We start from the raw sequence: 24,788 nt of genomic DNA, 5'->3' as shown, positions 1-24,788 counted from the left end.
AACAGCCTTGTTTGACTTCCTGAATTAAAGTCTCTTGCCTACATTCAGTATTGTGTCCCCGGTGTCTTTGAAATTTAGAGAATTTTTTTCGTCATCATCCCACTACAATACACAAAAAAAGTAAACAAAATACATTTTTAAAAGTAGCTTTTTGCTTATTCCTAGCTCTGTATATTTAAGGTTGTGGCTTATTTTTGGGTGTTCTATATAATGACACCATTAAAAGAAATAACTTCGGATTTTTTGGCATTTCAGATCTCAGAGCTTTCACCTAGCCAAGGGCCTGCCTGTTAAGGAACGGAGGGACAAGAGGAATAGCAAAGTAGGAAGTTTTAAAAAGATTTGGGATTAATTTAACTTCATATTACCATTTCCTATAACATGTTTTATCTATTTATATCCTAATGGGTAGGAACAGAATCCCAGCATGGGGCAGAGGAGAGTTTAGGTCTTTCATAAGAATAGGGTGAAAGGTCAGGTTTTAAACAAAACTGAAACTGCCTGGGTTTCGATGCTTTCTCTTTTTTCCCCTAAGTCTCATTTCTGCCCGTAAATTAAGCTTTGCTCTCTGACCTCGCACACTGGGGTTTACCCCCTACTTTTGATTTGACCATTTATTGATACCACAACCGTAAAACCTTTTAGTGATGTCTGTGTAAGAGTAGTGCAGTTAGGACACCTCCCCTCTCAAACTGCCGAACATTTTGAGTCCACCTCTATTTCTGGAGTGAGGCTGTGATAACAGAATCGTACCTCGGGTGTAATTCGTCTGCATTACAATTCATGGTGATGCCAGATTGTGACCCTGGGTGCATTTTTATGGGCAAATTGGGTGCATCCAACTTTTCTGAAAAACCGAGGCCATTCCTGTTAAAAACCAGTTGGGTGTGAGCGTTTTCAGTGAAATATGTGGCTTCTGACTGTGCAGCAGCAGGTGATGGTGTTCCTGTACCTTGTCTGAGGTCATCTTTTTTTTTCAGTTCTTTGCCATCAGTTACCTAGTCAGACTCTGTTCACTCACACGCCTCTTCCTCTTTTTATAGCTTCTCCTGACCTCTTAGAGCTCCATTTATTAAAAAAGGGTGGTTGTTTTTTCTGTTCATATTCTTAAAGCATTTTGTCAGCCTATCAGGTGGAAGTTTGTTAGCATTTGTGAAAAGCCTCTGCAGCTCTGAACTATGATGACAGTCCTCCTTATGAACAGCTGGGGTAGCAATTGTAAAGTTGGACTAAAATACCCCAGGGCTAGCATGTGATGGAAATGTACTGATATTCCATGGGTCTGTTCTGCGCTGTGCAGAGCTGAACCACAAATGCACTGGGTTCCTGGCAGAAAGGGTGAATGTCACTTGCAGATGGCCCCTATCGTGGTCACACAGCTGCATAGGTCCGGGAACTACAGGTGCTGGGGGTGCTACCGCACCCCTAGCTTAAAGTGGTTTCCATAATATACAGGGTTTACAGTTTGGTTTAGTGGCTCTCAGCATCCATGCTATACAAATTGTTCCAGCATCCCTGCACAGCTGTGTGTTCTGTTAGGCTGATCCCTGTACTCATTGGTAAACCTAGTGTCTCTTGGTGGACTAGGTGAGGCTGACGCTGTGGTTGTCTTGGAGAATGGGCATTGTACGCTGCAGTAACTGGCATAAAGAGGGGCATTGGTGACATGCTCAGCAGGAAATTTAGTTGCTGCTTAGACCCAGGAAGGATGTTTTGGAGCTAAAACTGAATGCACAACAAGGATACAATGAGATTAAAGTTGGGGAACGGAGGATTGAATATCCAGGATCAAAAATATACAGAAAAACATGTAATGTTTAAGGGTCACTGCAACCCTATGGATATTGAGCCATAATATGAGGTGAGACCCCAATTGTACTGTATACCTCTCTGATGCATGGAAAGAGCCTTGAACTGTTAAACAAGAGAAGGTAAATATGAATAACAGTCTAATTGATCTACCCTGTTTCTAAGACCCTCTATTTAGATGTCCAATCTAGGTGCATCTCTGCATGTATAGGGGGTGTGTTTCAAACCATGTCCTACAATGTAATGAATTTTAGAGATCAGAGGGCAGATTCTTAGCTGGGGTAAACTGTCATAGTTCTGTGGAATTCAATGGAGCGATGACTGTTTACACCAGCTATAGATTTAATCCCTATTCCATAATGTTTGTCATGTTGAAGTCAAACCTACCTGAACCTCATGCTGCTACATGTCTGTACAGCCTTCCCCTGAAGTATTCCCGCCTTTCAAGAGAGAGGATACATTTACGAGAATTGCAGGTGATGTGAGGGTGCCTGTGATGGGCTCAGCAGACCATGTCTTAGAACGTGTGGGCTGTGTCTGGGGTTAGCTACATCATTAAAGAGGGAAACCATGGAACTATAGAAAGGACAGTGCTTTGAAACTTGTCTTCCTGGTGTGGGGCTCGACTGAGCTCTGCACCAGATTCATCTTAGAGGTGAGACTGAATCCATGAAACTTGCTGTCTTTTTGTTTTCAAATAAGCTCCAGCCTTGTTGTCAAATAAGCTCATTTCCCCTTGGGCCCCATGCTCTGACCCCAAATTTGTGGTCTGTTTCACCTGCAATAGTATTATGCACTGTGTTACTTTGGAGTGATACTCAAAGTGCAGCCTCCAGGTTTTGGGATGGTCTCTATTTATAGATCACAGAAACAAGCACCTGTTTGTTCATGTTTCACATTTGTTAGTAGTTTAGTTTAGTTTGTATTTATAGACAGTGGCTCTTCAAAGTCTCCTGCATTCCAGGCTCCCAGCAGCCTGTGGTCAGAGCCTGTTCTTTCTGGTTTGGTTTGTGGAGCAGTGTGGAATGCTATTTTTTATCTAATCAAATTGATCTCATTTTTTAAGATTATAGGTAGTTCCAATGGTATAAAGTGGGGAGGGGCAGAAGTGTTTTAGGGGCAAGGTTCCTCCCTGCTGGTACTTTTGTCAAGGTTAGTAGCTTGACATAGTGCAAAAATCTGGTTATTGTAAACCGATTCAAAGCATGTGAAATATTAGCACAAGTTACGTGTGACAGTTTCCTTTTATTGCAACAGATGACAAGGCTGGCCTTAGATTTAAGGCCCTGGCCTGAGCCTCGGCAGATCTGACTTCAGTTCCTGGCTCTGTCACAGATTTCCCAACTGATTTTAGGCAAGTCAGTTAGGGTGAAGCTCTGGCCCTGTTGCAAGCAATGGCAAAATTCCCATTGACTTCGTTCACTAGAGCCAGAATATCACGCTTTGTGTTTGTCACCCATCAAACTGGGGATGACAGTATTTCCCCGCAACACAGGCGTATTGTGAGGATAAATCCACTAATGGTGAGCTGCTGAGAACAATAAAATGCCTATGAGATCACTTGTTTAAATATAACTATTGTCATTCAGGTAAAAATTTGCCTGTTATTGTCTTGGTGACTCTTTCTACTATCCAGTGAGGAAAGGGAAAGAATTGGCAAAGCGGTAGTTACCAGAGAACAGCTCTGCAGACACCGGCTCGCCTCCAAAATAGTGACCTCTTATCCAAGTGTTTTCACTCTGCCAATGGTACAGGCTAGGGGATATATTCTCCTAGAGGTGGGGACTTACACACATGGAATTGGGATGACACTTTCAAAAATGTTACCTGTTTCTGGAGTGAGCTAGTCTCTGCTCCCTGGTTTCTCAAAGCAGTGTTTGAAATCCCCTGTCGTAGGAGAGACACAATGCTGTGAAGCTCTGTGTAGATCTTGACATGGGTCCCAGTAAGATCTCCTACAACTCTTAGGAACATCTTTAATAAAAAGCAGGACAGAAGAAGAGGTTCATGATAAAGACCACAGCTGGCTGTCCCCTATGGTGTGTAAAGGACTGGAGAATAAACCGCAGGAAATAATCCTGCGCTAGTTAAAGGACCGGGGCAGCAGGATATAGATCAGATGGCTGGGCGGTGAACGGACTTTTCTCTCTAGTGTCTGTGATGCCAAGTGGCACTAGCAGCTCACGACAGGCCCACCTTTTAAACTAGATATATTTTGGGCATCAGGCTTTTTTGAGTCTGGCATGGAATCATAGAAATGTAGGGCTGAAAGGGCCCACGAAGGATCATTTAGGCCAGTCCCTTGTGGGGAGGCAGGACCAAGTACACCTGACCCTGGCAGATAAGAAGGGGTGCAGAATCATGCCAAGGAACTGGTGCGTGTGAGCAGGCCAGGGGAAGAGTGGGCATGTAGCCGGTGCATCTACAAACTACTGTGCATGGATCCACTGTCAAAAGCCCCATGTAAGGAATCACGCAAGGCTATAGCTGCTGCTACAGTCCATGGGCTGTATCTGCATGTGAAATAGCTTTAGTATGTCTTTACTCACTTCCCATTATATATGTCACTTGGGCCTGGGTAAATACTGTTGAGCTTTGATCTTATGTCCTGAGAAGCACGATGGGTCTCTGGAGAGCGCTCAGGATGATCCCATCTCTCATTTGCAGGCAGCTTTCTTAGTCTCACCTGTAAACCTAGCGCTTTTCTCTAGCGTTGAAATCCTGAAGTGATTTAACTCTTCATTCATCAAGCTACACTCATCTTTCCTTATTCACATGACTTTATCCAAGTTGGCTGATCACACCAGTGTATGGCCCTGGGTTATCAAGACAGAACTGAATCTTTGAGCCAATTGTATCCCTGATGTTCCTCTAATTGATTTCAGTGGTTACCTCAAGGGAGGATTTGGCCCTTGGTGCGGCACGGGGCTAAAGGAACAAGTTTTTCTTGAAACTATGTGGCACTTCCCACCTAATAAATTACATTATTTGGACAGTCCCTATAGCCCTGTGAGGTAGCTGAGGGTTCTTCTCCCCAAGCTACAGATGGGTAAACTGAGGCACGGAGGAGTAAAATGATTTGCCAAAGGTCTCCCAGGGCCAGAACCCAGTTCCACTCCGCATACACTAAACCGTGAGTCTGCTATTCTGACAAATGCAGGAGCATTTCATTCTCAGCCAAAACATGAACCGACAAGTAGTTTAGTTTATTGTTTATATTGAAGCTGCTGTCTAGGAAACAAGAATTGGTCAGTGTTAAGGTGAAATGGAAGGCAAAGCAATCCGTTTTAGAGTGTTTGAGAGCTACAACCAAAGCTGTATGTACCTACAATGCTAAACCTCAGTGTACAGACAAGGTCCAGGCTCTGGCTTCCATTCACTTCCACTTTCCCTGGTTGCTACAGATTGAGTTCCCTGATATTCTTGCTAAGTGCAATAAGTGGTAAAGAAATCTACAAAAATAAATCTGTGATGAACCAATTACCCATCTATTTTATTTTCTTAAAACAAGATTATAATATTTCCAATATACAAGTCATTTTAAAAAACCGACAGACTGTGTTCATAATGTGTAATTCTTCATAGTGAAGGATGGGAAACTCTTGTAAATGTCTCTGTACGATAAAGGACAATATACTAGCAAAAAGTAAAGTCACGTGGACATGCTAGGAAACCAAAGTAAGAACAAAGGATGTGAAATGCACTCATGGCTGTTTATTTCAGACTGAACAAAAGATCCATCATTTTTGGCCTCAACCAGCTAAAAACCCTGGCCTTAGTTTTATTCAGTACTGGAAATGGATTGGTCTGGATTCCCTAGTTCTTGGTCATTTAGGCCCCAATTCAGCTAAACCCTTAAGCACATGCTGAGGTCTAACCCTGTTCACACAAGTGCTTATGCATGTGTTTACACCACATTAAAGTCAATGGGAGTTAAACATGTGCTTGAAGTTAAGCATGTGATTAAGTGCCTTGTTGGATAACAAAAGCACTGGTTTGCTGAAATGGGGCTACGGGGCTTGATTCTGCCTCACTGAGTCAAGGAAAGCTTTTGTCATTGACTTCAGTGTTGGGTCAGAACTTTATTCTCTTCTATCCTATGAATACCTGCAGATGCAAAACTGCGATATTTAATTTCTGATATTCAGAGCAGTTTCCTTATCCTTGGATTATTCATTCAGTGACTTATCAATACCTAAAGGCCTTTAGTAATATCTGATAAATTTGGTGCATTATTGTAGTGTCCTAAAACAGGATTTTGGAGCAACCTGGAGTGGTTTGACTTAACTCTTGATGGTGTTGACCAATGCTGTAGAGTTTCTTTTAGCATAAGTTTAAAACATGGCCTAATGTTAAGTAGTTTCACAAACACTATCATTTGCTATGTTTTTTTTTTTTTCCTTTTAACTGATGTCCCGGATGCAAAGTCCTGTATCTATTTAGTCTCAAACAGGCACAACACGTGCAGCGCCCCTGCAAGCTTCCCCCACCCTGCCCCATCTATGGGCCTTGACCAAGCCTGACCTTAGATGAGCAATCTGAGAGGATAATTCTAGCTCCATGGCCCTGCACTCCGTACCTGAGCTGTTCAGGCTGCCAACAATTGTGTCATGTGGACACTTGTCTGTTCAGAAACAGACTATGATCCTGCCACTAATTTCACGAGCAGTCACCAAATGTTCTTTGAACGCTACGAACCTGGGCGGGGCTCCTATTGGCAATCTAGAAAGGGAAGGCTCTGTATCGTGTTCTCGCTCTGCTGATCATCTGATCAGTTTTATTCCTGAATGCGCCATTTTGATGGGGGAGTTTCCGCTCTGCCTTGAAAAATGAAGGAGACGAGTAAGGTGTGACAGGACAAAATCAATTGCTAGATAAAATGACGTACTTACATTTTTCATTATTGAAGCTTTCAAACAAAACCCCAGAAAAAAAGAGATTTAAAAACCGTTGTGTTTTTAAAAATCTGAACAGTGGGAGCCATTTAAACTGGAACAGTAGCTGGGAGTAGAGATCAAATTGACTGGAGTCTCCAGCTGAAAGTGAAAGTCTTGATTACCCGAAGGACACAATGTATCCACAGCTCACTCCTTGCCACAGAAAACATAGATCTCTGATCAATCCTAAAAGACCAAAAGTTTTGAAAGTGGCCTCTGATTTTCTGTCCCCAAATAATTGCAGGTTCAGTGTTGGAGCGCAAAATTTTTTTTTGAAGGCACTTAGATGTCTAAAAACTTGATTGCATCCACAAATCACGTAGTTAGACTTTTAAATGCTGAAAATATATCCGGGGCGGGAGGGACTGCAGGAGCAAAATCAAAAGCCAGGTTGAGGCCCTTTTAAAATGAAAGTTAAAACACTTAGCGCTAGATTGTGGCTCAGACTATGCCCCCATATAAAGGAAGAAGAATTCTCCTTACACACTTATGGGGGCCTTAGTTCAAAGGAGTAAGTGGGGCTACTTGTCTGCTTACTCCCTCCCAGGAGGCTGTAAATGGGCAGGGGCAGGGAATGGGTAGATCCCTGGCCTGAACCCCCATCCCCAGCTTACCAGCCTTTGTAGCTAAGCCAGCATGGTGGGGGTAGCAACTACTGCTGCCTAGGATAGCTGTCAGTTGCTACGCCCAGAAGCAGAGTGGGAATTCACTCGATGTCTCAGGCACGTTGCCCAGCAGCACTCATGGGGTGTTGCAATTTATGCACCACCCCTTGTTCAGGGCTGTGCCTGAAGTCCCCATCTAACTCTAAGGGCTGGGATGCCACGTCTGCAGTGGGTCACCAGTTCTGCCTAGCGAGAGCACCTCAGGTGGGGAAACCCTTGTCTAGGAGGGTTCTGTTGCAGCTGTTGCCTGGTTCCACGTTAAGGTTACAGTGATAGGGAGAGAACCACTTGTCACCTGAATGCATAGAAGAGGCTGGCAGACAAAGGCCAACTCGTAGATCTGGAATTACATTTGATCGTAACTGCCTCTAACTATAGCAGGACTGCACCGTAATGAAGTGTGTGCATTAATATAGGTTGGTCGGAATGGTAATGCTCATCCGTAGTTCATTTCGGCAGTGCCTTTGCTATCCACCTAACCTCCACAACAGTCCTTCTGATTGCTGTTTTTTACTGTCATGGTCTTTCCCTGGAGTACTTACTTTAGCCAGAGTCTCCAGCTGATTTCATTGTTGAGCGAATTACCAGGGAAACCAGACTCACTGACCCTGGAAACATGCCAGGGTTGTTGGCCTCTTCCACCTTTTCTGAATTGTTTATTTAATCTACATCAAAATCTCTGAAAAGGACTCCTCTGGTAAGCATTACCAGCTAGTGCTCGCTGTCGGGTATGCTTCTATTCTAGTCCAGATAGATTCTTTCACTGTGATCATCACCGTTGTACTTAGGTGCCTCCAGCAGTGCATTAAGCAACACAACCACACATCTTCCGTGTATTTGTTGAACTGAACTGGGCTGCACTTTCCTTTGTCTCCTGTCCAGTGTCCATAGGACTTTCTTACTGAAACAACATGTCCTAGAACAACAGGAACATTCTGTTTTCCCTGTCACTTAAAGTTCTCAATTGCTCTGTCATTTGACTCTCCTGTTGGTAAAAAGCAGCCACCTGCTTATCTGCCCTACCTCCCAGCATCCCACTAGTGACTTTCTTCTGCATAGACCTCAAGCCAGAATCCTAGGAACTCTGGTCTCACTGTCATCTCTAAGCAGATTCAGTTGGGTCTTGTTATTCCCATCACTCCTGGGACTTCTGCTCTTGTGGCTCCACCAACAGCAATGGCTACATTCTGCATCTGGCTTGTGCATTTCATTGTTCATCGGAGGGTGAAATCCTGGCCCCATTGAAGTCCATGGCAAAACTACAATGACTTCAGTGGGGCAAGGATATCACCTGGGAGTGTCTTTGCAGCTGCCTCCTAGGTATCTGATATAGACCGTTGCTCTAGATCAGTGGTTCTCACGTATCCCTGGGGTTACATAGACACCTTCAAGAGGGTACATCAACTCATCTAGATATTTGCCTAGTTTTACAATAGACTACATAAAAAGCACTAGCGAAGGCAGTACAAACTAAAATTTCATGCCGAAAATGACTTTGTTATACTGCTCTATATTCTATACACTGAAATGTAAGTACGATATTTGTATTCCAATTGATTTATTTTATAATTATATGGTAAAAATGAGAAAGTCAGCAATTTTTCAGCAACAGTGTGCTGTGACATTTTTGTATTTTATGTCTGATTTTGTAAGCAAGAAGTTTTTAAGTGAGGTGGAACTTGGGGTTACGTGAGACAAATCAGACTCCTAAAAGGGGTACAGTAGTCTGGAAAGGTTGAGAGCCACTGCTTTATAAGGACCATTGGCCCGCTCTAGGGTGGCAACCCTACATTTCTATATTAGTCTTTTCCTTTCAAGCTTTTAAACAAGGGGAGGAAATTGGGAGACTCTTCAGTCTCACGCCCCCCTTATAATGTACCAAATTCTGTGGTCTCCTATTTTGGAAACTTCGGGCCAAATTACCACCAAGTTTCCACAAATACACCAACAATATTTGTGGGAATACATTTACCCATGTAACATTGCACCCATTTGGTCATGTAAATAGACACTTATGTACAATTGCCCAGTTTGCATATACAAATACTGGTTTGAGGGTTTTGCATGTACCAATGGAGGCATGTGTACATGCACACACCCACATTTTGAAAAATATGGGTCTAAGTCCTAAGAAAAATGTGTGCATGAATTGGGTACCTCATCTGTGTGCAAATGATTGCACACTCAAACTGACTGCATGCTCTACTGTATGTGTAACTGATCGTGAAAATATAGAGTAAGTTTGTGCATTTTTGCCTGCACATTTGTCCAAAAATGTACACATTGGTCCCTCATGTTATTTCTGGTGAATTTTTCCATAATTTCATGACTCGCAGGGTGGGGGACCATGGATGTTGCTGTGAAATCCTACGTCTCACAAACGCATAAAGAAACTACTTTTGCCTCTTCGTATCAGAGGCGAGGCACAATGTGATTCCTAGCTCTTGTGCAGTGCTCATTGTTAGCTACCAAACCTAGAGATGCCGTGCTATTTGCCAGTGATCACTTGGAGCTCTGAAAACTAGGTAGAGGAAATTCTAACAGGCTCAGATCTCGCTAGAAAGATTTGATTGAAAAGGAGGGTATATTGCTTCCACTTGGGCTTTATTTCAATCCTTACTGTGCAAGGAAACAGCACAAACCACCTGACAGTCCCTCCAAATACTGACCCCCTTTGAAATAAGAGTCAACTGATGTTAAACACATTTAGAAATGTAAAGCAGTTACGTCTCCCATCTGGTTTATTCCGGATCTCGTAGTTTTCTAAGCATGAGTAGCAGTGACACCCATTATTCTTTCCAACATGCAAAAGGCACAAGAAAGTGATAAACGTGATTCTGTGCAAAGAGTCTCTAAGAAAATACACAGGGAGAAAATTACTGAGAGGAGCCCCCAACAAAAGAGAAAACAAAAGCATCTTTAGGCAAGTGCAGAAAAGTTCTGAGAACGCTTGCATTTTTCAGAGTCCCGAGAACTCCGTCGGTGAAAGGTGCTTTGCAAATCCAGGAAAGGAAAATCAAGGCAAAGAGCTGCGAGGCTAAAAAAAAAAATCTGTGTCTGACAGAATTCAGCCTGGAAGTCAAAATGATATCACTGAGAAATAAATGTGGCTCTTAATAACAGACACATGTTAAACATTAAAAAAAAAAGAAAGCAGATGTAGAAGGTGGATACATTCTAAGAGCAGCTCATTAAAAATATTTGATTTAATGGAAATAATTAAGAAAATGAATAATTAAATCATTCAACTCCACCTTGATCTTGACTGGCTACTGTACCTCCCAACTGGCTGTGTCCTCTCTGCTTCCAGGAAAGACCCCAGATCAGAAGAGTGTAACCATTTCTAGAAGAAGAACATCCCCTCTACTTGCACTTGTGAAATGTGTGATGCAGCCAATGTACATTTTGAAAACATAAAGGTACAGCACAGAGTATCCAAATCCCATAGTGTAACCTGGTGTTTTGAAAACTTTCCAGGGTTGCCATCTCTCTTCCACCGGAATTTGCCTGCTCCGGAGGCAGTTTCACTCCATGGCAGGTGTGTAAGCCCAGTAAGTGCCCGAGTATGACACTCACCGGTTGCTACTGTTTAATACTTAAACCTAAAAAAAGCCATTTATAAGTTGACTTATTTTTGTGTCTTATTTCCTTGCAGTACAAGTTTCTACTTCTAGACTAGGGAATGTTACATCAACAATATAATTATTCATACCTTGTTTTAAATTTCATTACAGTTACTTTGAAGATTCATCGTGATTTCACACAGCACAGAGACACCAAACTAAACACCAAACAGCCAGCATTAGATGTATTTTTTCTTTAAATACCAATAAGCAAAATATCCCATTCCCCCCAAAGATCCCATAAGGAAGGAGGCTCCAAAGAAGGAGGGGGGTTTCCGTTTGACAAGCCGGAAGGCATTGGGTACCACGGCCGAGAGAAGGGTGGTGTGTATGTCTCCCAAAACTTTCCTGAAGGCAAAGCGGTTTTGTACCCTGTCAAAGAAGGACCGTAGGTTAGGTCTGCTGCCATCTTCCCAGTATTTTTTAGACAGTCCTAGAAACTTGAGGCGGTGCAAGGTGGCTCCCAGCAGGATGTCGGCCAAGGTAAAAACGCATCCGCAGAGCCAGAGTTCGCACTTCTGCCCTGGAGAATTAAGCCACAAAAACAGACAAGATGAGAACAAGCTGCTGTTTAGAAAATTGGGGCCTGGCCCAAAGCCCACTGAAAGCAATGGGGAGTCTTTCCACTGATTCCAGCAGGCTTTGGATTAGGCTCTAAGTAACGCTGCAGAGTTCGAGCTCATGAAGGAACTGGTCTTCTGCAATGAGTTCCTAGGGAGTTGAATTGGGCCCTGGGGAGTTTTAAAAAGCTGGGCTGTGAGAACTTGCTGAATTTAGAACTAGTTGTGAACCTCCTCTGTGGGCTCATTATAGATGGTGGTTCCTTATCCTGCTTCCAGTGAGGTTAACGTCAAAACACCCTTTGGCTTCAGTGGGACCTAGTAAGTGTCCCAGTGCCAAATGAACAGCTGTCCTATGCACTCAGGGAGAGCAATTACCTTTGTCCTTGGCTGCTGGTTGAACATAGTGCAGTGTTTCAGAAATGAAGGAGGCCCCAGTGTCTCGGCCAGTACTGTTCCCCATTTTCTATATTAGGGATGCTAGAAATACTTGGGAATCCAATAAATTTCCTACAGAGTGTGGGACTCAGCATAGCTGCTGGTCCCGCGCCTCCAGCTCTTCCTGCTGCCACTAACAAGCACCCTCATGACCTCTGGTGGAAACTCTATTCCAAGACACCAGAATTATCAGCACTTCTGTGATGGGAATCAGATTGCAGGGGGAGGCAATATTTAATGCTGACAGGGGCTATGAGAACAGATACCACAGGGTTAAAGGCTCCCAGTCACAGGCTACCCTAAGCCATAATGTCACAGGAGAAGTGGTCTCAAAGAGAGTCTGTGATGGGGTGGAGGGACTCCTGCATCGGCACTGGCCAGGAGGGGGTTAAAACACTTCCCCAAACATCCTTCTATCCCTGTACCATGTTAACCGGCAGGGGCAGTGGCAGAGTAGCAGGTGAGTCTTGTTAGTGACAGCAGCTGATTCCCTTAAGAGTGGGGTTACATAAACTCACAGCGGAGCAAGGATTAGAGCTGAGAGAAGGGAAAAGGAGGTGGCAGGCTGGCTAGGCAGGGTTTCTGTCTCTCCCTTTAGGATTTTAGACCCCCCTGAATCCCTTGCTATGTTCTGTAGCTGTAGGAAGCTTTATTGTTTGACCCATGGGAGAAAATGTTTGGAAGTTAAATGCCCTTCATACATTTTTCTAAAATCAATAAACAGGCAAAATCTCTAGTGCTTCTGAGTGCTGGGACATGAGTAACTTTCCAATAATAAATCATTGGGTGCAGTACAGAGCCAGGGAGCCTCTCTACAATAATACACTAGTGTGTGTAGCAGAGCACTTAAGAGCAACCCTACAATATCCAACCAGGATGTGCAGGGTGCGAGTGCTCATGAACAGACCTGCAATGACAGACCTGTGAGCCTAGCCTGTAATGTGGGGAGCTACCCTCTGCTATAAAAGGTTACGCTTTAGTATGAGGTTAAAAGTTGTCACACACCCTGCAGGATATGATGCTAGACCACACTTCCTATGGACTCTCCCACAGACGCAGGGATGATCTTTTTTAGGAAGAGGGAGACAAGAGAATAAAGCCAGGCTAGATTACAGCAGCATCTGTGCTGTGTTGACTTGCAAGCCATTTGTTGTTGTTAGGTAAATAAGTAAGTTATCCTAAAACCTGCCTCAGTCATCTCTGAAATACCACAAACCCTTCATGTCCTTCTCTGAAGGACACCTCACTAATCTGAGGAGATACCAGAGGGTTGACGATAGCTAGAGGAGAAAGGGAAAGGCTAAGTAGAAGAGCAGACCCAACCCCGAACAGGCCACGTTTGGGGGCCTGCAGGGGGATAGTGGTGGATTCCTAGAGCTCTGGGTTCATGCAGGGCAGTGGCATAGGGTGACGTCCAATCTGCTCATTAACAAACAGCTCTGTTTGTCAGAAAACCAACCTACTTTGGCATGAACCCCTCTTCCCCCCAGCTTGTTCTTCCCTGCCCTGCCAGCACTCCAGGCAAGGACTGTGTCCTGAATTATTCCTGCACTGTCCTGATTCTGTGGTAAACATTTAAATGGGGGCAGCTCTCAGCCCAATTCCACCCTCCGAATAAATTAGAGCTGTGGAACTAACGACAGAGAGAGAACTCCTGTGGACCAAAGGGAAGCCTAGCATTTCCCTTCTGAGGAAACCTGATCTCTGCCCTCTTTACCCTTCCTGAGCCTGTCCCCTTGTTCCAACCATGAAAGGGAAAGTCCTCCTCCGCTGGCGTATGCTCCCCTATCTGGGGATGAAGATGCTGCCCCCTCTGCTGTAGTGTAAAAACATGCATGCACTGAATCAAACCTTATTTGTTGTTTATTATTGCTGTTAGTTATTGCATTATTAACCCAATCTCTAGCCTTGCAAATGTCCATGCACTTTACAGAGAGTAGGGAAGACACGGTCCCTGTTCCGGAAAGCTCGTTATTAGGCAAGTGGAGCAGAAACAGACAATTTTTGGCACTGCCCAGGCGGGGAGCTGCAAACAAGTGGTGTCTGCCTGCTTTGAGAGGCTGCAGCAATGGAGCTAATGTTAATGGCAAGGCCTGGTTTTTATTGGCTTGGCAGCTGTCCTAATACTGCCAGACACACACAGCAGGTGACAGCACTGGTGCCTACTGGTGGAAGGGGTTTTACAGCACTGGTAGGCGCCATGGGGGAGACAATCTCACCCCAGGACTCAGGCCCATGTCTATAACGGGCCAAACCTGAACACCCCTAGATAGCGCGGAAGTTCAGATTGAGGTTTTTCACAATGGGGGTCCGTCTCTAGTGCAAAGCAGGGTGGCCGTAGCCCAGCATGTGAGTCACACGTCGCCCAGTTTGTTCTACAATGCATCCCTGCCCTCTGTTAGAGAGGCAGGCCAAAGGGTGGCAGGTCCCAGCCCAATAAGCCCCCTCTGGCTCCAAGCAGCTGGGTAGCTGGAGCACTGCGCTTCAGGCCCTGTAGCCTCAGTGACTGGAGCTCTGGACTGAAGATGAGGGCTGCTGCAGTGCAGCTTGTGGCCCTGTCTAAGTGGGAAGGAAACAAAGTGCCTTTGAGAGACCTTAGCTGTGGCCCTTGGCTTCATGCCCCAGAAATCTCCCATCGGAGGGCACCATAATTAGTACTAAGCGTGAGCGTATCTGATAATGAGAGTATTATCTGCCATGATTAGCAGGTGTAGACACAGACTCACTCCAGTGACTACATGGCTTTCCATAATCCCCGCACCTGTGGGATTTGCTGGGACTGAACTTGATAGCTATTAAGACTCCATGTTGCTTTTGACTGGGAATGACACAACTCCTATCACACTCAGGACCAGTTATCTTGCCCTGGAGAGTGAGATGGCTGCAGGAATCGTTGCTTGACGAACCAGTTCCAAGATCTGTTCCAAACCTGCCACCCACGATTTTCAAGCCCCCTCAGTCCTGCTTGTCACACTGCTTAGAACCACTTTCATTGCATAGTGTCTGAGAGCGTGCTGGGTGTTCACAGAAGTGACAGTCTCTGACTCAAAGAGCTTATAGCCTCCATTGTACTCATGACAATGAAAGAGGGTGGCTAACAGAATGAAGGGGGCAGGACAAGGAAACAAAAGATTAAAGGTTATTAAGAGAAGGGTGATTCCTATGAATCCTTTATTAAGTATCAGTGAAGATCTGTTCCTTTCATTGGCAGCATTGGCCTTTGGGATGACTCTGTTCAGAGCAGCAATCCCCAGGGGCTTCCCATATTCCTGGCAAGCCGTTTCCCTGTCTGTTGTACAGCAGCCCAGTTCCAGATGGAATCTTTCTCTGTTCACATGCCAGGCTTCCTGCGGGTGGGGGGGGGGGGGGAAGCCCTGTTGGGCTTCTTTGCTCTTGTCTGGTAATTGATAGCTTTCTTTTCATCAGGCTTTCACTCTCTGTAATTGGGAGTTAATTGAATCTTTCAGGCTTCTGCAGGCATTTTATGTAGTATCCATAAAATACCTGCCGTCCATGAGCAGCACAAACACACTCTGGGTTTTCCATTCACACTCCTGTCGGTTTCAGCACAGCTGGGGGACCATAACACCCCCATTCCCAAAGTCTCTGGGACTGGGCAGATGCTGGTGGTTCCTGCTGTGGCCTGTGTGCGCATCACAAAGCATTTACTGAGGGACAGCTGAACCAGTCATGTCCTTGGGAATAACCCTGCTTTTCAGGAAGGCTGATGCTTGATGACAGGCATCAGCACAGCCTCCTCCGGAAACCCAGACACCGGAGACTGGGCTGCTACGTCGATAATAGAACACAAGGGGAGAGGAATGACAAAATGGAAGAGAAGGAAAGCACAGGAACTTCAGTGTGACCAGTGATGTATATGAATTGTGACGTGTACTTTCTGATGGTCAGAGCATGGGATGTGCAATCACGAGGCCTGAGTTCTAGCCCCAGCTCTGACACTGACTTGCTGTATGACTCTGGGAAAGTCACTTAATCTCTCCATGGGTCCCTGTCTAAAAGGCTACTGATCTACCTGACAGGTGAAGGGATAGTATGAGCCTTAGTCAATTGGTATTTGTGAAGCACTTTAGGATCTTTAAATGGAAAGCGCTAGAGAAGTACAAAGATTTAGGGTTATTCTTAATGGAAATGTCACCCCATCAGTCTGTTTTCCCTGGCCCTAAACATTCAGTGATAGATGATCAGAAATACCGGTGAGCAACTGCAGGCCTAATTTGCACAATCAATTTCCTTGACTGCATGCAAAAGTTGTCCATATGTATATGTAAATAATTAGTGAGATTTATAAATGGTCAATTGTGCACCCAAAAATCCAGGTTATAAATGTGCATTTACAAAAACTTTGCATGCGTATTAGGTGTACAATTGCAAATGCATTAAGAACAGAAGAACGGCCACACTGGGTCAACCAATGGTCCATCTAACCCAGTATCTGTATTTCAGCTGCCATTCTGCTGCCCAGTCACCCTGTTTAGTGAGATCCTTTTGTAACTCTTTGTAGTCAGCTTTGGACTTGACTATCCTGAGTAATTTGTATCGTCTGCAAATTTTGCCACCTCACTGTTCACCCTCTTTTCCAGATCATTTACCAATATGTTGAACAGAACTGGTCCCAGTATAGATCCTTGGAGGACCCCACTATTTACCTCTCTCCATTGTGAAAACTGACCTTTTATTCCTACCTTTTGTTTCCTTTTAACCAGTTATTGATACATGAAAGAACCTTCCCTCTTATCCCATGACTGCTTAGTTTGCTCCAGAGCCTTTGGTGAGGGATCTTGTCAAAGGCTTTCTGAACGTCCAAGCACATTACATCCATTGGATCACCCTTTTCCACAGGCTTGTTGACCCCCTCAAAGAATTCTAATAGATTGGTGAAGCATGATTTCCCTTTATACAGGCTGTGTTGACTCTTCCCTGACATACCATATTTATCTTTTTCTGATCATTTTGTTCTATAGTTCAACCATTTTGTCCAGTACTGAAGTTAGGTTTACAGGCCTGTAACTGTGAGGATAGCCTCTGGAGCCTTTTTTAAAAATTGGCATTACATTAGCTACCCTCCACTCATTGATACAGAGGCTGATTTAAGTGATAGGTTACAAACCACAGTTAGTGGGAATATTTTTCTACATTTTTTTTTGCAGTTTGCATCCATAATCACTGAAGCCTGGTTCACACTACAGAGTTAGGTCGATGTAAGGCAGCTTAAGTCGACCTAGATCTGTAATCATCCACACTAAAATGTAGCTCCCATCAGTGTAAACTTGCCCACTACGCTGACGTAATAACTCCACCTCCGCAAGAGGTGTAGCGCTTAGATCGATGTAGTTAGGTTGATGGAGTGTCAGTGGAGACACTGCGCTGCTTACCTTGACTGTTGCTGCCTTTCAGAAGCTGTCCCCACAATGCCCCACACTGAGAAATCGACGCAAGCGCTCCCAATGAGGACATGCACTGCTGACTCAAGGAGTGCAGTGTGGACATGCAAAAGAGATTCAATTACTGCGGTCGCTGTACGTCAATGTAACTTAGGTCGACTTAATTTTGTGGTGTTGACTTGCCCTGATTATCTTATAATATGCTATCACTTTGGACCTTTTGTATGACTCCCCCATTCCCAAGGAATTTCACAAATGAGTCGCTGGGAGTGAATAGAAGCTTCTTGAATTAAACAAACGCCGATGATTTACAAAGCCATAAACCAAAGCCTGCACAGGCCAGTGCTAAAATGCACTGACAAGGCCACTTATTAGAAAAGACATGTTTATGCAGAAAAGGCCAGTCTTTAATCCACCCCACTGCCTGAGCAGCGAAGGCTGCTCAATCTCTCTCTACAGAGAGTGCCCTGCTGTGTAACTCATGAGCACTGGTTTATTTAACTCTTTCTAACGCAGCTGTGTATTTCCAAACCCTACTCAATGCATCTGAGCAGAATTCCTTGCTCCCCTCCTGCTGCATGAGAAGTGGTACCATTCCAGGTTTTCAGTTATACTCCTGGCCTCCCTGAAGTTGCATTACTGATTGTAGTTCCTCACAAGCTTGCTTGGGCTTCACACACAAACTATTGTTACTTTGCAATGGACTTGGCCACAATGGGAGCAGAGGAAGTTCCTCTGCCCCACCCCAGCTCTGACGTTTTCTGGGGTCACTGTGTAATGTCAAAGCAGCTCTCGCCACAACCTGGCTTCCCGTGTAGGCATATTCGATGGGAGGTGGGTGGAGCAGTCGATCTGAATGGCGAATAACAAGTCACACCACTGACATTTCACCATAGCAGTTGAGTGCAATTACTCCTCTGCCTCTGAACTTTCATCTGGTTTCTTGGGTGGCTCATTATGACGTGTCATCACGCAGCCAGCAGAGGGGAGTGAAAACAGGGAGAGAGGGATGTGTGGAACCATGTAACCTGAGCATCTGAGATCAGCAGGGAACCCGTAACCCCTTGTGTGCTGCACCACACAGGTGTTACTTCCCAAGTGGTTCCTCCCAAGGCATCAAAACAGTGTCACCCCAGGGATAAGGGTGACTATGGTAAAGAGAAGGAAATGCCTCACAATAACCACTGGATGAGAGGGTGTGACTGTCGTGGTGCTGCAAAGCTACTGCTCTGTACTGGGCCAGTGCATCAGCAGTGCCTTACAAAACACCTCACAAAGCTGCCTACCTTGATACTCGAGTTTCCTCTTCTCCAGCTCGGCCTCAATCTGGTCTAGTACCATTCCCAGCTCGCCAAGGATTTTCTTCAAATAGCTCACATTGTCGTGTTCCAGGATCTTGGCCTAAATAAAAGCCAAAGGTTTACCCTGAATGGGTGGCCCTAAGACCATACGTTCCTTGCACAGGTGCTCTTGGCACTAGACTGGGTGCAATGCAGAACGTACACAGCACCTTCTAAACCCCTTCGTCATTCTACTTATCCAACAGCTGTAGGAGGAGTTCACCAGACTCTGGAGAGGAGATTCACCTATGTAAAAGTGACTCCCTGCTGAGACCTACTCAACCATGGGGAGGCGACTTCCATTTTAGCCCAGCTCAGCACAGTTCCTACTAGCTTTGGCTAAGAGAAAGCAACTCCTAGCCCAAGGTGGCTTCCAGCCGAGACCAGCACAGCTGCTCACGGCTCAGCAAGGGGTGGAGGACTCCTAGGTGAGATGAGCACAGCTGAGCTCTTGCCACTTTGGCCAGTGGAAGCAACTCCCTGGTAAGAGCAGCTCGGCACAGATCCGACTGGATCAGCCAGAGAGAGGCACCCTTTGGGCTCACATAACGGAGCTGCTTCCTGGAGACCACACAAGCCCCAGCTGGCATCTCAGTTGCAGTAAAATTCAGGATGCCCCATAGGGAGCCCAGCCCCTGAGAGGGGTGGGGGGAAAGAAAGGCTCTACTAGTGGTTTCAGCTCACTTGGGAGTCTGGTCCCCAAGTGGTACAGACACAACATGAGGGTGACTTGGGAGGAAATATTCAGCACTTTAGAATGGACCCAAATGCTTCCCCGGGCTCTCAGTAGTATCAGGGACCCAGCAATGGACCAGTATCAGGGACCCATCCTCCCTCTCCCTCCTAGAAATAAAGTCCCAGGTGTTGCTGTAGACGTCTTACCATGAGTTTCTTCTGTTTGGAAAGGTATGGCTCGGTCAGCTGGGGCTCCCCTTCGTAGTCCAGCTTCATCAGCTCCGTGCTGGCATTAGCTAAGTGTCCTGGGGAGAGACAGAAGGACAGTTTGGGGGAGCTGTTGCATCCTCTTGCACTGCAGACGGAAGGCGAGTTTCAGCAGTGGTGATGCCGACCTGGCACTGTGTGAAAAGAGCCTCTTGGCTACGAAACTGTCATTCTCCCACCATTCATTACGCCACGAAAAATGGTTTCTACTGCACACCTGTCTGTATAGTGGCCTCATTCAGCCTTGGTGACTTCCTTTTGAAGCCATTCTTCTGTGGAAATGGTACATGTCCAGCTGAGGATGAGTCAATATTTTACCCCTGGGTGGTGGGCAGAATCCAGATCTACTTGCAGCCAAAAACTGCAGCTGCCCATGAACCTTGTGATTGTGCAAATCCTGCTAAAAACATGAAGGTAGATCCTCAGGTAAATTGGTGAGGTTCTCTTGAAATCAGTGTACACCAACTAAGGATCTGACCCATTAACTTTCACAGCAAATATTTGCTGAGCCATTTAGTTCAGCTCTGGCGGGTTTATCCTTGGAGAGTGTAACTGATAGGGATTTGTGAGCATCATCTAGAGAACAGTTTGAAAACAAGGCCGTTCATCTATAAATCACCTTGAGGTGCAGTTCATTTGTGTAAAAAGTGCTACTTGAATATGCAAGAACTTACAGTACCAGAAAGCACGTCAGCACATGCTTAAATCCCATTGAAACTGGTGCTTTTCTCAATCTGGGCCATGTCGAGCAAAATTCTGTTCTCAGTCCCACTGGTGGTTTCAATGCAGTTACTCCAGATTTTACAGAAGTGTAACTGGGATCTGAATCTGGTTTATTAATAATAATAACGGATCATTAATAAGCAACAGCCTGATTTAAGCTAGAGATGAGAACACTTTCCACTGTGAGCAAGAGGCATGGCTAGCGCCATTATACCAGGTAGATACATACTACCCCAGCAACAAGGAGTACGAATAGCCTCCCTGGGCACTTCTATGGCCTAAGCCTGACCCTGCATTTCTTTGGGATCCCAAACTCCCAGTGAAGTTACTGGGATTTGGGGATGTGGCAGGAATGCAGGACTTGGCCTATAATAACAACACCTTAAGTATAGCTAGATGTACAGCAAGGTATGCAGTGCACGTTCACCCTTCCTCTGAGAATCACCTGTCCAGGACACTTTGCTTTTGGTAGCAGATGAAGCGGTGAACAGGTTACTAGATTAGAAACAGACACCTCTGCAGACTCTTCAATGGATAAGATAGCCCAGTAATGACTCTCTTCCCCCTCGCTTTCCTGTGCCTCCCTTAAATGATCACTGGTAATTATGACAACATCAGTGGCTCAGCAAGATGCAGAGCTAGACTATAAATCAGCCTCTGGCTTTCCCTTCATTCCCCAGCACAGCCAGAGTGATTAATGTCTGTACAGTATCACAGCCAGCCCACTGCTCATCTCCTTGAGAGGGGCGAGGTGTACCTGGCATAGCGGCCTAGGGTTGGGGAGAGGGTTGCGAGTACGATACAGATATTTCCTCATCCACCCCCCTCACTCTGCTGCAAGTGAAAGTTGGACCTGGCTGTTTATCCAGGTCACGGGACTGATTTTAAAGAATAGTTATGCCATTTGGTAGAGTCAGTAGTTTCCATGCAAGAAGAACCCAGCAGTGGAATACAGAGTGAGTTGCAGGCAGCTTTGGGGCATGGGCAGAGCTGTGTCTGCGGAGCCTAGGACCCAGAATAGCAGTGCATGCTGTGGGTCAGGATTGAGATGATCAGCAAAGCCCCCCATCCTCCTTCTCTCTAACTCTGTTGCTAGATCAGGAGCCTTGGCGATTGGGGAAGAGAGGGATGGAGTCTGCCCCACATTTCCCCTATACCTGGCTCAGTTCCGTTCTTTTACTCTGTGATTTACACATGCATCCTACTGTGGATCATAAACAACTCAGAGAAAGAGAGTTCTTTATTCATCACCCAAAACTTCTTTAACGAGAGTCCAGGTTGACCGTCAGGGTTTCGTGAGTGCATGAAAGTTGAGTGCACTTAGACGTAAACCTCTGAAAACCAGGAAATGCAGAGTTAAGGCCCATGCCAGTCCCGCCCCCAGAATCTTAACTCTGCCCTCTATAAGGGATGCCATAAAGCGCCCCTGGCAGACATCACAGCTCGCTATCCTTCTGGATGATATGGAGCACTGTGGGAGCGACATGGAGCACGAGACAAAAACTGTCAGTCCATGTCCGTGCTAAGGCAAAAGTCACATTTAAGGTGGGCTTAGGGATCACCAACTGTCTCTACCCGGCCTAGACCAAACCACTTCACCTGCTCTGCACAAACCATCCCAGAGATGCCAGATGTTTCTACCATTTGTCGCTTGTCCTAAGGATTCTCTCTAGGACATCACCTACACTTATCCCTGCCCATATGGTTATGTTTGCTATCAGAAGAATCTAAAGAGCAACTAACTAAAGACACAAAAACTAACAGCAAATATTTTTGTGAGTACGCCAAAAAGCAGGAAAGATGCCAAACAGTCAGTGCGACCACTGGACAATCGAGGTGCTAAAGGAGCACTCTAGGAAGACAAGGACAGTGTGGAAAAGCTAAATTAATTCCTTGCCTCAGGCTTCACTGAGAGAATGTGGGGGAGATCCCCACACCCGAGCCATTCTTTTTTGGTGACAAATCTGAGGAAATGTCCTAGATGGAGATGTCAGTAGAGGACATTTTGGAACATATTGGTAAGTTAAACAATAATACATCTCCAGGACCAGATGTTATTCACCCAAGAGTTCTGAAGGGACTCAAATACGAAATTACAGAACTACTAACTGGTATGTAACCTATCGCTTAAATCGGCCTCTGTACCAGATGACTGGAGAGTAGGTAATGTAATATCAATTTTTTAAAAGGCTCCAGAGGTGATCCTGGCAATTACAGGCTGGTAAGCTTAATTTCAGTACCAGGCAGATTGGTTGAAACTATAGTAAAGAACAAAATTATCAGACACATAGATAATCATGAAAGGTTGGGAAGAGTCAACACTGCTTTTGTAAAGGGAAACCACGCCTCACCAATCTGTTAGAATTCTTTGAGGGTGTCAACAAGCATTTGGACAAGGGTGATCCAGTCGATTCAGTGTATTGGACTTTCAAAAAGCTTTTGAAAAGGTTCCTCACAAGGCTCTTAAGAAAATTAATCAGTCATGGGATAAGAGGGAAGGTCCTCTCATGGTCAGTAACTGGTTAAAAGACAGGAAGCAAAGCGTAGGAATAAATGGTTAGTTTTCACAACTGAGAGAAGTAAATAACAGGGTCCCCCAAGAATCTGTACAGGGACCAGTGCTGTTCAACATATTCATAAATGATCTGGAAAAGAGGATGAACAGTGAAGTGGCAAAATGTGCAGATGATAAAAATTACTCAAGATAGTCAAGTCCAAAGCTGACTGCAAAGAGTTACAAAAGGATCTCACTAAACTGGGTGATGGGGCAACAGAATGGCAGATGAAATGGAAAAAATTATCTTAAATATACATACAAAATGATGGGATCTAAATTAGCTCCAGAAAGAGATATTGGAGTCATTGTGGATAGTTATCTGAAAACATCTATTCAAAGTGCAGTGGCAATCAAAAAAGCGAACAGACTGTTAGGAACCATTAGGAAAGGGATAGATAAGACAACTGAAAATATCATAATGCCACTATGTAAATCCATGGTACTCTCAGACATTGAATAGTGCATCAGGTCTGGTCACCATATCTCCAAGAAGATCTATTAGAATTCTAAAAGGTGCAGAGAAGGGCAACAAAAATGACAAGGGGTACGGAGCAGCTTCCATACAAGGAGATTAAGAACACTGGGACTGTTCATTTTAGAAAAGAGACTACTAAGGGGAAATATGATAGAGGTCTATAAAATCATGAATGGTGTGGAGAAAGTGAATAAAGACGTGTTATTTACCCCTTCACGCAACAAAAGAACTAGGATCACCCAATGAAATCAATAGGCAGCAGGTTTAAAACAAACAAAAGGAAGTATTTCTTCCCACAATGCACAATCAACCTGTGGAACTTGTTGCCAGGGATGTTGTGAAAGTCAAAAGTATAACTTGGTTCAAAAAAGAACTAGAGGAATTCATGGAGGATAGGTCCAACAATGGGTATAAGCAAACATGGTCAGGGGTGCAACCTGACCTCTAGGTGTCCTGACTTCCAACTGCCAGAAGCTGAGACTGGATGACAAGGGATAGATCTCTTGATAATTGCCCTTTTATGTTCATTCTCTCTGAAGCATCTGGTACTGGCCACTGTCTGAAGACAGGATTCTATTGGTCTGCCCAGTATGGCCGTTCTTATGTTCTTACACTGGTACAAATCCCCATGGCAAGAATAGACCATTTTGCTCCTCTTGAACAACCACCATGACTCAGCCCAGAATTAAGGAGTCTGTGATCTCTCTGGATTCAGACGCACCTCTCCTAATACCACAGAGCAACCTGCTGCAAGTCTGCTTGCAGTTTCCACGGCATGCATCTGATGAAGTGAGCTGTAGCTCACGAAAGCTCATGCTCAAATAAATTGGTTAGTCTCTAAGGTGCCACAAGTACTCCTTTTCTTTCTGCTGCAAGCAGTCCTTGCACCAGGCAATACACTGTCCCTAACACAGTGCAGGGCAGCTGGAGTGCATACCAAAGAATGAGAGAATGCAATTCTGTGGGACACAACACGCTGCAGAAAATGCCACATTCACCAAGTCATGCCTCTTACCTGCAGCCCAAGGGCAGCCCTTGCTGAAACATACTTGCAGCACATTTCAAGCACTTACCAGCTGGTAAACAGTAAGCTGGTCTCAACCTTAACAATAGTGGTGGCACAGTCCCACTATAATAATAAAAGCTAAATGCCATGTCATCCCCCAGCAGGTTCATCCCAACCCCAGTGGGGTTCAAATGATTTTCAGCTCTTCATTTCCTCTTCTGGATTCCTATTAGAGATGCCAGCATATGTACTTTTTAAAGCTTTCTGAACACTTGCTGTGGCATACCTTGCTGTCGCAGCTTTATCCCCAT

General features: G+C 44.9%; 1 protein-coding gene across 1 annotated transcript in view; it reads right to left on the bottom strand.

The window, feature by feature from the left end:
* Positions 1–9,998: 9,998 nt before the first annotated feature.
* Positions 9,999–24,788, bottom strand: part of GDAP1L1 (ganglioside induced differentiation associated protein 1 like 1) — a 33,265-nt gene continuing 18,475 nt past the window's right edge. Inside the window, exons 4-6 of the mRNA XM_073309574.1 lie at positions 19,657–19,754; positions 18,721–18,835; positions 9,999–11,557 (exon numbers count right to left, since the gene is read on the bottom strand). Of these exons, the coding sequence (XP_073165675.1) occupies positions 11,214–11,557; positions 18,721–18,835; positions 19,657–19,754 (557 nt within the window). The 3' untranslated portion in view covers positions 9,999–11,213. The remainder of the gene's footprint in view (positions 11,558–18,720; positions 18,836–19,656; positions 19,755–24,788) is intronic.

This window comes from Lepidochelys kempii, chromosome 13 (assembly GCF_965140265.1).
Source record: "Lepidochelys kempii isolate rLepKem1 chromosome 13, rLepKem1.hap2, whole genome shotgun sequence".
NCBI lineage: Eukaryota > Metazoa > Chordata > Testudines > Cheloniidae > Lepidochelys > Lepidochelys kempii.
Note: the sequence above shows the minus strand (reverse complement) of the source record. Positions and strands in the feature narration are given on the sequence as shown.